The 18,623-nt window shown below is 48.8% G+C and overlaps 1 protein-coding gene across 1 annotated transcript in view; it reads left to right on the top strand.

Moving 5' to 3' along the window:
• Positions 1–17,720, top strand: part of LOC144951292 (uncharacterized) — a 273,910-nt gene extending 256,190 nt beyond the window's left edge. Inside the window, 2 exon segments of the mRNA XM_078881487.1 lie at positions 13,209–13,451; positions 15,021–17,720. Of these exon segments, the coding sequence (XP_078737613.1) occupies positions 13,209–13,451; positions 15,021–15,167 (390 nt within the window). The 3' untranslated portion in view covers positions 15,168–17,720.
• Positions 17,721–18,623: the final 903 nt, after the last annotated feature.

Raw genomic sequence — 18,623 nt, 5'->3', positions numbered from 1 at the left:
CCTGGAGGGAGGGGCACACTCCCTCCGATCCTCACAGCACACAAAGACATGGTTAAAAAGTTTTAAATTAACATTTGTCCCTTACCATTTCCCAGTTATGATTCTGTATGTAACCTCAGGTGTGTCGTTTCCCATCGTGGTGCTTGACCCAAGTGGAGGTGCCTCCCCGAGCACATACACACTCCCATCCCGCGCTGCGGGGATACAAAGACGGCCGGGATCTCCCTTTCTCTCCGACCCTGGGTTTAACATCGCTCTTTTATTATGTATTTTATTTCGACCTGGTGGTGATTTATCCCGCTATCCTGGCTTTTCATAAGTTTTACTTTTGTCTTTTCATGCATAGGCTTATTATTATTAATTTATTTCCGATATCTTAGGTTAAGGGGTAAGTTTCTTGATCCTAGGAATTCGTATTCCTTGGTGTCTGCATGGTTATATAAGTGGAATATAGTTTACGGTGAATAGCGTTAACATTGATGTTATGTACAATATTATGTATTGTGATGTCTTTAACTTAACTTGTTGGTCGGCTTTACTGACATGAAGTTGCATTTCATAGCCTCGCAGTCTTTGCCTCACTCTGTCTCTGCTCGCCGTTGTTGTTGCTGTCCAGCTGACGCCGTTAACTCAAGGCCTCATTAATTTCCGTCACTCCTTGTAGGTGAGGGCGGTTGAACCTTGGAGTCAGTTCTGGTTTTTGTCTGCTTGCTTTTTCTGATGTCCCCTGACCCCGGGAGTTATTATTTCTACTTTTATGGCCTGTCGAAGCCCGACTCGCTGTTGCTGGCTGGTGGGTCGCTGGGTTGGTGTGTTCCCGGCTTTTTTGCTTACGTTTGCAGTTCGCCGTGCTCTTAATTTCCTTCCCTCTTCAACCTTATATCGACTATTCGCTCCTGTCTGGGTGCGATTCAATTTTGACTTAGGAAGGTTCTGATTGTCATATGCTTTGGGTCGAGTTGTATATTAAAGTATGGAAATAACATTTCATATTGACTTAATGATGGTGATGGTTCAGTAGGCGTAACTTGTGGCCTGGTTTAATTGGAGTGGGTGTGAATATCAATAACTTTAGCCTATCCTGTTGTTAAATTCCGACTTTAACGTTACTTTAATAGCAATACAGAATAATTGAGCTTTTCGTCTTAACTAGGCGAACGCGAACTTCTGGTGACCCCTGCAGCCTTGCTATTCAGCTGAGTCTGCATCCTTGATATATACAACGCTCTTATTCGTCTCACTGTGGCCATCCAACCTTCTGCTCTGGGAGTGTTATTCTTAATTTCAGGTCAAAGGCCCCCTCACGTTCAGACGCGCAGGGTTGTTAATCAGCTCCCCCCCCCTGTGTACACAACCTTGAGCTGACCCACTTCGTTTGACCACTCACCCTGGATTTATCTTCCTTGAGGCAAGGTTGCAAATTCTGTCATCCCAGCCCTCCTCCAGTTCATCACTTAACAACACCTGGTGTTTTGCAGTTTGCTGCGCTTTGGGGTGTTTTCATTCATTATATATCAAGTAAAAAGATAATATATAAAAATATCAAGTTTGGAAGAAGGGTTAGGATACAACATTCCGCCCTTTTAAAAATGGCCAGTGGTCAAATGGCCACGGGTTATTTTTAAAAAAATGTATACCCTTCTTCCATCATGAACCATCAATTGTCCTCAAGTTTTGCTGCTATTTCCTTACAACGCGCGCGTACGTGTCACAACTTAACATGGTTATATGTGACAAGAGAAAAAAAATATATATATATTCTAAAGGAAGGTAAAACGATAAGGGAGGGAGAAATTATTCTATTGACTACGTGTTATAGGAGATATCGTTAAAAGATAGTTTCTACGGTTATTCTTGGGTGGCATCATCAGGCCTTGGCTCCCTTCTAGCTTGGCAAGGTACGTTAGCAGGAGCGTGAGCAGGAGGGCTGCCATTTCCTGGAAAACATGTTACATATTATCGTAGTGTGATATGCCCCTTAGTTTAGTTCCCCAGAGATTGGTGTTTTATTCTGAGTTAATTTTTTTTATGTCCTAAGGTTAAGCGTTATTATGTTTCCACTTAAGCTTTCTGGAATTCGTACTCTTTAGTTTTTATTTTTTTTGGAAGGTCGTATAGGTAGGAAACATATAATAATAAAAATTATTGTTTGTTGGTTAATTATCTTTGTTAAGTTTCTACTTTTCGGTATTATTCTGCCCTTATCTGTATATCTCCAGATGTCTTGGGAGGCTAGTCCATACATCTTTTGTCCATTTGGATGTCCATGACCTCTTTGTGACCGAACTCTCAACATTTTAACCGCCCTCCATGTTTCATGGATTCCTGGTGTTCTTGTGAGGAGAAGTGAGTTGTTTTCATTAATTAATTTAAAAAAAGGTATATATATAGATTAAAAAAAAAAAATTTTTGCCCGTTTGAAAATTATCAGGGGTCGATTTGGCCACTGGCGAATTTCCAAACCAAGTAAATGCCCTTTTTTTGTGTTATGAATCTATAAGCAAAAGAAATAAAACACAACGTTAAACATCGGTATCACCAGTTACATGGTTCTCATCCCTCATAACTCCGACGGATATTAATTTTGTTTTTGTTAAATCCTGGGAAACGCTAGGTAGCGGTTTCGAACGCATTCATGCGTTACCTTCCTCATGTTGCCTGGTTTACCACTTATCACTTTGATCATTCGATCACGGTTTTCCGGTTCGTTTTTGTAATTTCCCCTCTCACTCTCTCGCGTCGTGGGAGTGTGGGGTGTAAAATTGTGCTGCACATAATCAGAATTCGCGCACACAACCAACTTCGGTATTCCGTCATCACTGGCATTCGCTCTCTCTGCGATTACATGCACATTTGCCGAGTCAGTGTGTCGATTTAATTCTGTCCCTCGTAATGTTGCCCTCTTTGTTTTTACGAGTGTGTTGGATTCCAACACCATTCCCGATACGTCATGGACATTCGTCTCCATTTTAGCACTCCGATCCACATAAATTTTGGTTTCCCTTGGATATTTTCCATTCAAAGGCTCATGCCTGCGCTCCTCAGGGCGTGTCCCTGCTGTCGGTTTTTGTACTGTCCGATCATGCTTCAATGCAACCCTGTCCTTGTATTCCTCATTGAGCTTCGGGTTTAATACCTCGGCGGGTGGGGCACGTGTTGGCCGCTCGCTCGCGCTCACTGTGGGTTGTTCATCATGTCTTTGGACCGCATTCTGTGTTATTCCTCTATTCCCTCCTGGTATAGCCGGTGGAGGAATTGGTCGGAATTGGATCGATTGTGTTTGACCTCCCATCCTGCGATTACTCTGAATGTTCGCATCCATACCTCCGCGGTCTGTGTACCTTCCCGCTGGATGGTTATCTCGCCATCTTAGTGTGCAACTTTGGCCTCGTGTGTGTCGTGGCATGGGGTGTTGGTATGGTTCTGTTCCGAACCTCCCCCTCCTGCGATTCCTCTGAATGTTCGGCTTTGGGCCGCTCTCATTCTCGTGCCAACCTCTCTCTGGGTTATTTTGCCATGTGTGCGTGCGTGTTTGCTCCGTCCTGCATTGTGGGACTGCTCGGTGATTTTTATTCCTCTCTGAGAGGTTGGGTTCCTTATCCCTCTCCCTGTGTTCTGGATCCGAATTATGATTCTTAGCTTTGTCTAACCATGCCATGTACGCCTTGCTCTCTATGCGGCGTAAGGATGCGGTTTCTGGATTCAAAACCATTCTCACCCTTTCTGTAATCTCTGGGCTCAAGGATTCAAAAAACATAATTTTGAACATTTTATCTCCTTCGTGGTATTGATTCACATCGCCTGCGTAATACGCTCTATTAAATTGTACGAGGTAGTCACGTGGATCTTGGTCCATGCCCTGGGTCATCGATTTTACAGCATAAAACCCCTCAGTGAGTGTCGAATATTCTCCAAACTTCCGAATCACTGCCAGGCTCAGTTGTTTAAAATCATTTCTAACCTTGTGTGGTAGTGACTTTACCCATGGGATAGAATCTTTATTTAAGCTTCGTTTCAACAAACTCGCTTTTTCATCCCGTCTCATCAACCCTCTAATCATTGCCTCCTCTTCCACTGTCGCGATATGTGTGTGGATATCCATAGTCTTATTGTGGGGGTCAAAATCGGGAATTCTGACTAGAGCCTTGTCCATCAATTTAAGGGTTTTACTGTTGAATAAGTATTCCGAAAGTTGATCGCCGTCAGCGTCATCATCAAACAAGTTATCATCAGGCAATCTGTCACTTGTATTCGTTCTGTGTGGGGCGTGATTAAGCGGTGTGCATTTTCTGTGTGCGCGCCCAATGCCGTGTCGCTCGTGTTGCCATTTCCCTTCAGTTTTTGCCTCTGCCCTTAACGGAGCACGTCCTGTCGACTTTACTTTAACATTTTGCTTCCCTCTATCTGTGAAGTTGTCAATCTCACATGTTTTTGTTTGCATATGTATCTCTCCATCCCTTCTCTCGAATGAGTGTGATTTAATGTTATTTCCACATTTATTCTGTGGATCCACGTCTGTGAGTTCCGCTGGTGTCGCGAGCCCTGATTTCTCCTCCCTTACGATGGTGTGAGGACATTTTTCCTCGTTTATTAGAGACGATTTCTCTCCTGTTTCCTTTCCGAATTTTCCTTTATTCCACCATCCCTGACTGTATGCCTGTGTGAGGAGGAATGAGTCCTGTCCTGCCTTCTCTGCAGCTTTTGCATCGTGTTCGCCTTTGTTACATTTTATCCAGTCAATTAGTTTCCCCCGAGGTGTGTTCGTGTTATCGATACAGCTCCCTTCCCATATGTCTCTCTGACTGTACTGCTTTGTAACAGATTGGTCGGTACGTTTTAATACGAGTTCCCCGTACCCCGTCACCCATTCAAAAATTATTCTTAATCCTATCATCTCAAGTGGCAGGAGTTACTTTGACATTCCTTTTCACAGTACTTATAAACAATTGTATCACAGGATGCGTCAGTTCAACTCGAGCAAATAATCTCAGCCCAGCTGTCTTTGTTATACTCTGCTACTCTGGTATTTCCCTTCAGAGCGCGTTTTTTTTGTTTTACGCCCGTTTACAATCACAAGGCAACGTTAGTTCACAACACTTTGATTAACACAACAGTGATTCGTTCCTGAATTCATGCATAAACTGTCTGCGAGAAATCCCGGACCCGAGCCCCCATTATGTTGTATATGTTGGGTATCAAAATTTTGATGTGTTGTATGCGTGCGTGGGTGAAATTATTATGTTGTATATGTGGGTTATGAATATTCAGTGAAAATAATAATAATCAAATGAAATTTGGCCAAATGTGTAATTATCCGGAAATATGTTAATTTATGTAATTATGCACATTTAATTATGCCAATTCGAGAGGTAATCGTAGTAATTATGCGAGTGGGTGTAATTATGATAATGCAAGTCGTTATGATAACCAGACCCCGCCTCGGTGACGAGGGTGGGTTATCGATCGGAATAAGGCAATTAATCGTATGCAGTTATGCAGGTGTGGTGTAAGTATGCAAGATTAACTTAGATTAACTCGGCATCGTTGTCTAGGTTCGTCTCATTCTCGCTTATCTTTAGGTCCCCGGTTCACCCCGTTATCGCTTTAACATTTACTGAGTATGTATGTGTGTTTATTAAGGTCACCAAGTTCAGATCTCAACGCAGAAGCAGATCTTATGCATAGACTTCAGGAAAGAATCACACAACCACTTCTGCATTAATCAATTTATTACTAATTCAACCTCAACTATGATATAGTATGCGAACTCTCAATCCCGGAACGTCAACACGGCATCAACAGTATCATCAATGATTGTCTGATTTCACTTGACAACGGCACATGGATCCCGCATAACGCGATGGTTGTTAGTGAGAGAGAGAGAGTCGTTAAAACATGCAAATACTATGCTAAGAAAAACCTTAACGTTAATGAATGATTACTCAATATTGTTCACGCAGTACCGTACTCCTTATTGATAGGATGCGAGTACGCGCGGCGATTATGACTGAAAGATACTTGAAAGATTATACGGCGATAAAAAAACACAATCAAAACAGTTATTATTCTTAAAGGCACCAATCTCAACAGATACATCGGCAGGTTATCTGACAACAGAATGGCTCGGAGTAAGGGCCTGCGACGGTGCTCCTTTTCCGAAGATCGTTATCTTATATCAAATTTACTAATTGGGGACCAGATCACCTGATAAGGATCTGGTGGGCCACCACTCCCCACGTGAGCGTGGCTCGGCGGAAGGAGGTGCCAAGAATCAATTCGTATTGATGGATCTGTTGGGAATTTATGCGATTAAGAGTACAGCCCACTAAATATTAAAGATAAAAATTACGAATACTCTTATAAACGACGGATGGCCATCACTCGGTCTCGAGTGTTTTCTTCACAGCCACGGATGGCTTATGGGTTCGAGTGTGTTTGAGTGGTAAGAGTGGTCTTGAATAGTCAATGTTCGGAGTCGGTTCTTTATGTCAAACAGACGCCTGGTGGTCGTGTGGTGAGGGGGCGGTGCGCGTCATACGTATTAGTCGCTCCTCTGTCACCGTGTTGAATTGGTTTGGATGCCTGTTGATACGCTGTCGTAGTTCGGAACCCGGTCGGTAGGTGGCGCCCACAGCTCGCTCGCAGCGCGCAGTGTTGGGTCGTCGCCTCGTCGCCAAACCGCGACCTTCAGCTGCAGAGGCCTCCGACTCGGCAGAGGTTGACCCACGCAGGCCGAGTTGAGCTGTCAAGCGGGTCTTGCCCGCCTGCAGAGGAGATGGGGAGCCGCTTGAGTCGAGCCCCGAGAGCCGGCTGAACTCGGCTGAGTCCCAGACGAGCTGAAGAGTCGAGCCGACCCGTTGGTCGCAGCTCGCTCCTGAGTCGACCCGCTCGGTCGAGCTGAAGATGAGTCGAGCCGACCCGCTGGTCGCAGCTCGCTCCTGAGTCGACCCACTGGTCGACTCCTGAGCCGACCCACTGGTCGAACTCGGCTGATGAGTTGACACTCCTGGTCGAACTGATTTCCAATGCTCAGGGTCCTTTCTTTTATGCCGAAAAATCCCTGTGGGTCCTGCCCACAAGGCGGGGTTTCTTTCGATTTTTGCTGTGTCAGGATCTGTCCGTAGGTAGGTGTGTCCATGTGTGTGTCCGTACGTCCGTGTCCTTGTGTGCATCACCCACGGTATTTTCCGTTGTCATACTCCCTCCATAAAATCCATGAGCAAACAATCAGATGTTACAAATTGCCTCGAAATCGTCTCTCTGTCTGGGTGCAATATTATCTCTTGTCTGGCCTTCTTCATGAACCAAAACACAGACGTTACAAATCGTCTCACAGGCGTCTCTGTCCGTGTTGCACGACCTGGAGGGAGGGGCACACTCCCTCCGATCCTCACAGCACACAAAGACATGGTTAAAAAGTTTTAAATTAACATTTGTCCCTTACCATTTCCCAGTTATGATTCTGTATGTAACCTCAGGTGTGTCGTTTCCCATCGTGGTGCTTGACCCAAGTGGAGGTGCCTCCCCGAGCACATACACACTCCCATCCCGCGCTGCGGGGATACAAAGACGGCCGGGATCTCCCTTTCTCTCCGACCCTGGGTTTAACATCGCTCTTTTATTATGTATTTTATTTCGACCTGGTGGTGATTTATCCCGCTATCCTGGCTTTTCATAAGTTTTACTTTTGTCTTTTCATGCATAGGCTTATTATTATTAATTTATTTCCGATATCTTAGGTTAAGGGGTAAGTTTCTTGATCCTAGGAATTCGTATTCCTTGGTGTCTGCATGGTTATATAAGTGGAATATAGTTTACGGTGAATAGCGTTAACATTGATGTTATGTACGATATTATGTATTGTGATGTCTTTAACTTAACTTGTTGGTCGGCTTTACTGACATGAAGTTGCATTTCATAGCCTCGCAGTCTTTGCCTCACTCTGTCTCTGCTCGCCGTTGTTGTTGCTGTCCAGCTGACGCCGTTAACTCAAGGCCTCATTAATTTCCGTCACTCCTTGTAGGTGAGGGCGGTTGAACCTTGGAGTCAGTTCTGGTTTTTGTCTGCTTGCTTTTTCTGATGTCCCCTGACCCCGGGAGTTATTATTTCTACTTTTATGGCCTGTCGAAGCCCGACTCGCTGTTGCTGGCTGGTGGGTCGCTGGGCTGGTGTGTTCCCGGCTTTTTTGCTTACGTTTGCAGTTCGCCGTGCTCTTAATTTCCTTCCCTCTTCAACCTTATATCGACTATTCGCTCCTGTCTGGGTGCGATTCAATTTTGACTTAGGAAGGTTCTGATTGTCATATGCTTTGGGTCGAGTTGTATATTAAAGTATGGAAATAACATTTCATATTGACTTAATGATGGTGATGGTTCAGTAGGCGTAACTTGTGGCCTGGTTTAATTGGAGTGGGTGTGAATATCAATAACTTTAGCCTATCCTGTTGTTAAATTCCGACTTTAACGTTACTTTAATAGCAATACAGAATAATTGAGCTTTTCGTCTTAACTAGGCGAACGCGAACTTCTGGTGACCCCTGCAGCCTTGCTATTCAGCTGAGTCTGCATCCTTGATATATACAACGCTCTTATTCGTCTCACTGTGGCCATCCAACCTTCTGCTCTGGGAGTGTTATTCTTAATTTCAGGTCAAAGGCCCCCTCACGTTCAGACGCGCAGGGTTGTTAATCAGCTCCCCCCCCCTGTGTACACAACCTTGAGCTGACCCACTTCGTTTGACCACTCACCCTGGATTTATCTTCCTTGAGGCAAGGTTGCAAATTCTGTCATCCCAGCCCTCCTCCAGTTCATCACTTAACAACACCTGGTGTTTTGCAGTTTGCTGCGCTTTGGGGTGTTTTCATTCATTATATATCAAGTAAAAAGATAATATATAAAAATATCAAGTTTGGAAGAAGGGTTAGGATACAACAGTGCTCTCAGCCTGGTCACCAACAACTTACATCGACGACACATCGGACTCCTCACACAGAGACCCCTAGACTCATCACACAGACAGAGACCCATAGACTCCTCACACAGATACCCATAGACTCCTCACACAGAGACCCATAGACTCCTCACGCAGAGACCCAACGACTCCTCACATAGAGACCCATATTCTCCTCACACAGAGACCCATAGACTCCTAACACAGAGATCCATAGACTCCTCACGCAGAGATCCATAGACTCCTCACACAGAGAGAGAGACCCGTAGACTCCTCACACAGAGACCCAAAGACTCCTCACGCAGAGACCCAAAGACTCCTCACACAGAGACCCATATACTCCTCATACAGAGACCTATATACTCACACAGAGACCCCTAGACTCCTCACACAGAGACCCATAGACTCCTCACACAGAGACCCATAGACTCCTCACACAGAAACCCATAGACTCCTCACACAGAGACCCATAGACTCCTCACACAGAGACCCATAGACTCCTCACACAGATACCCATAGACTCCTCACACAGAGACCCATAGACTCCTCACACAGAGACCCATAGACTCCTCACGCAGAGACCCAACGACTCCTCACACAGAGACCCATAGACTCTTCACACAGAGACCCATAGACTCCTCACACAGAGACCCATACACTCCTCACACAGAGAGAGACCCATAGACTCCTCACACAGAGACCCAAAGACTCCTCACGCAGAGACCCAAAGACTCCTCATACAGAGACCCATAGACTCCTCACGCAGAGACCCACCGACTCCTCACACAGAGACCCATAGACTCCTCACACAGAGACCCATAGACTCCTCACACAGATACACATAGACTCCTCACACAGAGACCCATAGACTCCTCACGCAGAGACCCAACGACTCCTCACACAGAGACCCATAGACTCTTCACACAGAGACCCATAGACTCCTCACACAGAGACCCATACACTCCTCACACAGAGAGAGACCCATAGACTCCTCACACAGAGACCCAAAGACTCCTCACGCAGAGACCCAAAGACTCCTCACACAGAGACCCATAGACTCCTCACGCAGAGACCCAACGACTCCTCACATAGAGACCCATATACTCCTCACGCAGAGACCCAACGACTCCTCACACAGAGACCCAAAGACTCCTCACGCAGAGACCCAAAGACTCCTCACACAGAGACCCATAGACTCCTCACGCAGAGACCCACCGACTCCTCACACAGAGACCCATATACTCCTCACACAGAGACCCATAGACTCCTCACACAGAGAGAGAGAGAGAGACCCATAGACTCCTCACACAGAGACCCGAAGACTCCTCACGCAGAGACCCAAAGACTCCTCAGACAGATCCGTAGATTCACAGAGACCCATAGACTCACACAGAGACCCATAGACTCACACAGAGACCCATATACTTACACAGAGACCCATAGACTCACACAGAGACCCATATACTCATATAGAAACCCATAGACTCACACAGAGACCCATAGACTCACACAGAGACCCATAGGCTCACATGAAGATCCACATGCTCACACAGAGACCCAAATACTTCTCAAAGAGAGACCCATAGACTTCTCACACAGAGACCTATATACTCACACAGAGACCCCTAGACTCACATATAGACCCATGGACTCACAGAGAGACCCATAGACACCTCACACAGATCCGTAGATTCACAGAGACCCATAGACTCACACAGAGACCCATAGACTCACACAGAGACCCATAGACTCACACAGAGACCCATAGGCTCACATGAAGATCCACAGGCTCACACAGAGACCCAAAGACTTTTCACAGAGAGACCCATAGACTTCTCACACAGAGACCTATATACTCACACAGAGACCCCTAGACTCACACATAGACCCATGGACTCACAGAGAGACCCATAGACTCGCACAGACCGAGTTGTGATTAAACCGGTGTAACAGGCCGGAGTATACCCACAGGCCGTAGTTTACCCGAGGTTAAAACGGCCTAGGCTAGATTATACCCGGGTATATTATGGCCTAGGCCAATTTATACTCTGGGGTATATTATGGCCTAGGCCAAATTATGCCCCTCTAGGCCAAATCATACCCCCAGTAATAGTGTTGCGCGATATACACGTGAATTACTACATTTTTCCAACAATTTATTTAAAACTGGAAACACGTAGACTTTGATTGCTTCAACCAGAAAAACTTTTAAAATAACCCTAACCCTTAAAATGCTTCAATTGATCAAATTGAGATTATTGCTTCCATTTATACGCTTTTTAGATATCGATTGAAGTTCGTTGTCGGCTGCTCTCTGTGTGGATAATTGCCTTTGAACTTTCACATTGGGCATATTCTGGCCTAGAGGGGTATGGTCTGGCCCAGACTAGTTTAAACCCCCGGGTATAGTTTAGCCTAGGACACTTTATCCCCCCTGGTATACTCTGGCCTGGGTCAAACTATACCTGGGTTTAATCAGGGCAGGTGGTTATTTTAGCCCGTTACACCGGGTTCTTAAGTCGAGTGCATTGATGGTTTCAGCACGGTCACCAATGGCAGCACGAGATGACTCTCAAGTTCTAATTTGTTTTGTCCCTTTATTCGTGGGAAAGGGGGCCTTTGCTGCTCCCCCCGCCATCCCCCACACGCACAGATTTTGGTTGCCGTGCGCTGAAGAGTTATCGGCAAACATCACGGCTAATGCGTCCGTATCGCTCAATTACCGCCTCGCTAACGAGCTGACGCCCCCCACCACCACCACCGCCTCTCCTCCCCCACCACCACCACCGCCTCCCGCACTCCCACCCTCCCTCCCCCCCACCATCGATTTGTTGATCAATTGACCACGGCGGAGGCACGGCAAGCAGCGCCACCACCACGCCCCCACGCCTCTCCTCCTCGTCTCTCTCTCTCTGCTCCGGGTACCCACCGGTCGTGACCAATTACGTCGCGTGGACGTCGCTTCTCTGGCGGTCGATAACCAATTACGGTGGCGGTGGTGAGCGTCGGGAGGTGTCGGTACAGAGGAGGGAAGGGGGGGGGGGGTTATGAGGTCGTGGAGTCAAAATCAATCCTAATTAGCCCCCCACCCCCAACACACACGTCCCCATTAACGGAAATGAAGGAAAAATTAATTAGGCCTTCTAGCTCGCCCATCCACTCGCCACCGCTCCCCTCCGCCCCGAGGGCTGCACAGACCCCGCGCGGATCGATGGAGGCGCGGCGGTAGGGACGCGGCCAGCACCCCCCTAGGTCGACTCAGCCTCAACTCAGTGGCTGGTGTGCGGCATGCACGCATCGCCTCTAGGGATACAAAGGCGGCCGGGCGTGGTGCTGGCCGTACTGCCACCGTGCACCCTGTTGTCCTTCACCCCCCCCCCCCCCCCGCTGTACACCCCCGATTAGCACAGTTGACTACGTACGGTGCGAAAGAAGTTCTACGTACATACGTACAGCCAATAGACTCAACACTGCCCATAGACTCAACACTCCTCATAGACTAACACTGCCCATAGACTCAACACTGCCCATAGACTCAACACTCCTCATAGATTAACACTGCCCATAGACTCAACACTGCCCATAGACTCAACACTGCCCATAGACTCAAGACTGCCCATAGACTCAACACTGACCATAGACTCAACACTGCCCATAGACTCAACACTACCCATAGACTCAACACTGCCCATAGACTAACACTGCCCATAGACTCAACACTGCCCATAGACTCAACACTGCCCATAGACTCAACACTCCTCATAGATTAACACTGCCCATAGACTCAACACTGCCCATAGATTCAACACTGCCCATAGACTCAAGACTGCCCATAGACTCAACACTGACCATAGACTCAACACTGCCCATAGACTCAACACTACCCATAGACTCAACACTGCCCAAAGACTCAACACTGCCCATAGACTCAACACTCCCCATAGACTAACACTGCCCATAGACTCAACACTGCCCATAGACTCAACACTACCCATAGACTCAACACTGCCCATAGACTAACACTGCCCATAGACTAACACTGCCCATAGACTCAACACTGCCCATAGACTCAACACTCCCCATAGACTAGCACTCCCCATAGACTAACACTGCCCATAGACTCAACACCCCACCTCCGATCAGTATGGTCGGAGCGAATGAAGTTGAACGTCCATACGTACACCGCACGCGCGACACGGCGTAGCCACCGCGACCGTGACAACCCTCTCCCTCCGCCCGCCCCCCCCCCCCCCCTTTAGCTCTCCTACGTGGACCTGGACGGCAGGCCCGTAGGCGCGGTGCAGATGACGTTCCTGCGGCTGCTCAGCTCGTCCGCCCGGCAGAACGTCACCTACCTGTGCCGAGACGCCGTGGCGTGGGTGGACGCGCACGGCGGGGCCGGCTCTCCGCACGCTCGCTCCGTGCGGATGCTCGCGGCCAACGACGAGGAGATCTCGCACGACGCGAGCCCCTATGTGCGGGCGCTGCACGACGGGTGCTCGGTGAGTCAGACTCTCCCGTCCCCCTTCCCTCCCTTTCGCGGGGATCGTGTGTCGCGACGGTTGGGCGGTTGAAATTGTTTAACAGGTGGCTCGCGCGTGATGTGTTTGACATGTTGCGTGTGTTTGACATGTTGCGTATGCATGTGTTTGACATGTTGTGTGCGTGTGTGTTTGACATGTTGCGTGTTTGTGTGTTTGACATGTTGCGTGTGTGTGTGTTTGACATGTTGCGTGTTTGTGTGTTTGACATGTTGCGTGTGTGTGTTCTTGACATGTTGCGTGTGTGTGTGCTTGACATGTTGCATGTGTGTGTTCATGACATGTTGCGTGTGTGTATGTTTGACATGTTGCGTGGGTGTGTTTGACATGCTGCGTGTGTGTATGCTTGACATGTTACACGCGTAGTGTAGTGGCGGTTGGCGCTAGGCCGCGCTACGAGCCCGGTGACGCGAGATCCATTCCCCGCTCACGGCCAACACCCGGTGACGATTATCTGAACCGGTCCTGAGCCTCACCCCCCTAGGTCGACTCGGCCTCAAATGAGTAGCTGACGCGGTGTGTAAACATCGCCACCGGGGAGACAAAGGCGGCCGGGCGTGGTGCTTGCCACCCAACCCCCTCGTGTGCCGTGCCGGCCTTCGTAGGTGCTCGCTAACAGCACTTGCCCCAACAGTCTGTTACGGGCTACGCGGGGGATCTTTGTCTTTGTTTGAAATGTTGGAGGGGTAGATGCAAAGTAGCCAGCGATAGCGCACACGTCACGTGCAACGGGTGACACTTGGAGGTTCCTGGACAAACAGTCATCCCTTACCTGACCACTCCATGTTGGGACTTGTCGTGATGGTGTGATGGTGCCGTGATGGTGTGGTCTGTCGTGATGGTGTGGTGATGGTGTGGTGTGTGGTGATGATGTGATGATGGTGTGGTGATGGTGTGGTGTGTGGTGATGGTGTGGTGATGGTGTGGTGATGGTGTGGTGATGGTGTGGTGATGGTGTGGTGATGGTGTGGTGTGTGGTGATGGTGTGGTGATGGTGTGGTGATGGTGTGGTCTGTGGTGTGGTGATGGTGATGGTGTGGTGATGGTGTGGTGATGGTGTGGTGATGGTGTGGTGATGGTGTGGTGTGTGGTGATGGTGTGGTGATGGTGTGGTGATGGTGTGGTCTGTGGTGATGGTGTGGTGATGGTGTGGTGATGGTGTGTGGTGATGGTGTGGTGATGGTGTGGTGATGGTGTGGTGATGGTGTGGTCTGTGGTGATGGTGTGGTGATGGTGTGGTGATGGTGTGGTGATGGTGTGGTCTGTGGTGATGGTGTGGTGATGGTGTGGCATGCCGTGATGGCGTCACGATGGTTGTGGCATGCCGCGTGATGGTGCCATCATGGTTGTGGCGTGCCATGTGATGGTGCCGTGATGGTGGTGGCGTGCCGTGTGATGGTGCCGTGATGGTTGTGGCGTGCCACGTGATGGTGCCGTGATGGTTGTGGCGTTGCCGTGATGGTTGTGGCGTGCCGCGTGATGGTGCCGTGATGGTTGTGGCGTGCCGTGTGCGCCGCCCGTGCGCCGTAGGAGCGGAAGGGCGAGGGCCGCACGGTGCTGGAGGTCTCCACCCCCCACGTGGAGCAGCTGCCCATCGCGGACCTCATGCCCGGAGACCTCGGAGGCCCTGGGCAGCAGTTCGGCTTCCAGCTGGGGCCCGTTTGCTACCTCGGCTAGAGGGCCCCCCCCCTCTCGCTCCCCCTCCTTCAATCCCTCAATCCCTCACCTCGATCAATCCATCATTCCCTCACCTCCTTCAATCCCTCATTCCCTCACTCGATCAATCCCTCATTCCCTCACTCGATCAATCCCTCATTCCCTCACCTTCTTCAATCCCTCATTCCCTCACCTCCTTCAATCCCTCATTCCCTCACCTCGATCAATCCCTCATTCCTTCACCTCGATCAATCCCTCATTCCCTCCCATCGCAGTCTTCCATGCCCATCACAACCCTCCTCCCTTCTCTCCCTTCGTCCCTCCTCCCTCGCCCAGACGATGCAATCACTAAAAAAAACGGGCGTGTTCGTAAACTTGTAAGGCACGGAGTTACACACGGCGTGCATAAACCACAGCGAAGGATTTTTAAAGTTGAGATATGATTTGTAATGATTAAAGTAAAATGTTGTTCGTACCTGTGTGCAGGTGCGAGGCCAGGTCAATTATTTTATTTTTACAAGGTTGTTTTTTGTTGTTAATATCCTCCATTATTATTATTATTTGTCGGCGTTATTGTTATTGCTGTTGATGTTTGTTCCTGTCAATGGTATTGGACCTTACGATTCTTTCTTAAAAACACCTTTTTTTTTTGGAGGTCACTTTACTGCGACCCATCCCGACTTGTATGAGAAGACACTTGAATTTGCGAAATCGCCCTCATCGTCGTCGTCGTTGTTGCCAGGACTACCACTACTGTCACGGTAACCGTCGTCTCAACCCGCCGAAGAAATATCCCAGGCGCCTGAAGAAAATCTTGAAAAAGATGTCGACGTTTTTTTTTTGTATTATCTCGGGACCCGCCGAGAAAAATTTTCGATACACAATTCACAATTTCCAAAGTTAATTTCACACACAGGGACGTCTTTTGGTTTAAAGCCCTTAAACCAAAATTTTAAAAAAATGGCGGCCGTCACAACCCCGTGATCACGTGACCTCCGCTCCAACCAATCGGGCGCGGGGCCTTCCGCACGCGACCGTGACTCTTGCGTCGTCAGGCCAATGTTGACCCAAAGGTGCCAACCGCGTGGCAGCGTCCACCCCCGCCCCCCAACGGTTGGCACGGTCGCTGTGCCAACCCCACAGGATGGGCGGCTCGCAAAGCAGCACGTGATGGAGTCAGATGAGCAGACAGACATGAGACAACGGGGGGGGGGGGGGGGGGGGGACGGCACCTCGCATCTGGATTCCCGCTCTCGCGTAGAGAGGGGAACGACGCGAGCGGGAGGAGCGGGAAGGCAGCGGAAGGCACGTGGGGCGAGCGCTGGCCCCGATCAATCGCCCAAGCTCTGCCGTCCCCTATCTATATATGGCAAAGATATTCCAAGGCCAATTGAGCGGTTTATACCTGGCAGGAAAGCGGAGCACCCGACAAAGGGAGACCCCACGGCGCAATGCGACGGGGGTGTCAAACACTGTCCCCCACGGATGGCGCCCCAAATGTTTCCGACTACCGCCTTGCTTGCCACCCAAACGGGGTTGCGCAACATCTGCGTGTGGTGATCCATCAACCCTCGCCGCCGCCGCTGCTGCTGTGAACCTCCGCACGACCACGGTGCTGAATCACTTTGCCGTCAGCCGGCAGCAGCCACGTGCAGCAGTGTAGCCACCGCCACCACCACCACCGTCGTCGTCGCATTCATTCATCTCAACCTGCCCACGATGAAGATCGCTGCGTGCGGTAGCCAGTGCCGTCGAGCGCCCATGCTACCCGCGCCGGCAGCGGCAGGAGAGTTTGCGTCGTGGTTTTTGAGACAATACTTTAAAAAAACAATATAATTCTGTGGAGGGGACATTGTCTGCTTGTCTGTCCTGGTCACGTGTATCTCTTGCGCACTGGTCGGCTGTTTTGGTCCACAGTTCGTTCGACAATTCGATCGACTATTCGGTCGACTATTCGATCGACTATTTGGTCGACTCTTCGGTCGACTATTCGGTCGACAATTCATTCGACTATTTGGTCGACTATTTACTTCGTGTTACAGATACCATGGTGCTGCCCCCCCCCCCACCCAACGCTATGCAGTTTATTTGTGTGCCATAGTTATCCGTTGATGGTGCTAACACAAAGTCGTGTTGAAAAATTTGGAAGTATTTTTTCAATTGTAAATTTGCATCTTTAAAAAAAAAATATCGTCGTTTATTATTGTTATTGATAATAATTACGTGTAACATTATTATTGTCGTCGTTGTTGTCGTCATCGATGTCATTGCTTTGCAATACATTGGTTGGGTTTTTCCGTCGCAACTTTGTGGGTTTTTTCTCGGCCCAGCGGATCGGCCTCCACGCGGTTCGCTCCGTCTTCCTGTGCAGGGGGATTGAGTTTGCAGGTCCAAAATTAATTTACGTTCTCCTTGCGATGCGACTTTGTCGGATGAACGTTGAGATTTGTAAGGGTCACCGGGTGATCAATAAGGTGTCTTAATCGGTCTGTAATAAGGTAGGGCACTGATAAGGGGTTGACAGGTTTGTGAGTGTGTACATTCACATATCAAGCAAGCAGCATCAGCATGCAAGATCACAGACAGTAGCATGATAAGTAGCATCATTGACACCAATTATTTAAATTAATACGTAAAACTGTTTGTGTTTAATAACATAATTTGTGTCTATGGGGCCGTCCATAAATGACGTCACGCACCTGTGGGGGTGGGGGGTCAGACATTTGTGACGATGTGTGACGAGGGGGGTTGAGAAATGTGACTTCACATCAAAATGCGCAACTTTAAATAAATATAGACAACACGTTCTACTTAATTAAATAGACGTTTTAATAAATGTTTTCTCCTACAACATCAGAGTGTAGCGCCACATTAAATACGCACTACAATGACGATAGTTTAAAGCGAATTGAAGCATGTTTTATTTTTTGTGGGGGTGGGGGATAGAGCTTTGTGACGTCATATTTGAGGGAGGGGTCTCACTTTTTGTGACGTCGTGTGACGAGGGGGGGGGGGTAAAAAATTGTCCAAAATCGCGTGACGTCATTTATGGACGGCCCCTATGTGTTTGTGTTTCTCCCTTGCGATGGGACTTTGTGGGATGAACGTTGATGTTTATAACGGGCACGGGGTGATCAATAAGATCTGAATCGGTCTGTAATCAGGTAGGGGCACTGATAAGGGTTCTACAGCTACGGAAATAGAACAACAACATTCGCCACCAAGTGGCGATGACGCCACGGCGCGTCGCTTGTGCCAGGCTAGGTGCACTCCGAGGCCAAGTGTCGAACGCCCGCCGCTAGGAGGTCACGGGACAGGCCCAGCAGGTGCCATGGGTTGACTGGCTGAGATGGCTGGCCGGTGCCACCACCTGTGCCCCCCAAACACAAAGATCCCCCGTATAGCTTCAACAGACTGTCGGGGCAAGTGCTGTGAGCGAATAGCGCCTATGAAGGCCGGCACGGTACTCGCCCGGCC

This window comes from Lampetra fluviatilis, chromosome 61 (genome assembly GCF_964198595.1).
Source record: "Lampetra fluviatilis chromosome 61, kcLamFluv1.1, whole genome shotgun sequence".
Classification (NCBI taxonomy): domain Eukaryota; kingdom Metazoa; phylum Chordata; class Hyperoartia; order Petromyzontiformes; family Petromyzontidae; genus Lampetra; species Lampetra fluviatilis.
This window is presented reverse-complemented; position numbering and strand designations above follow the sequence as displayed.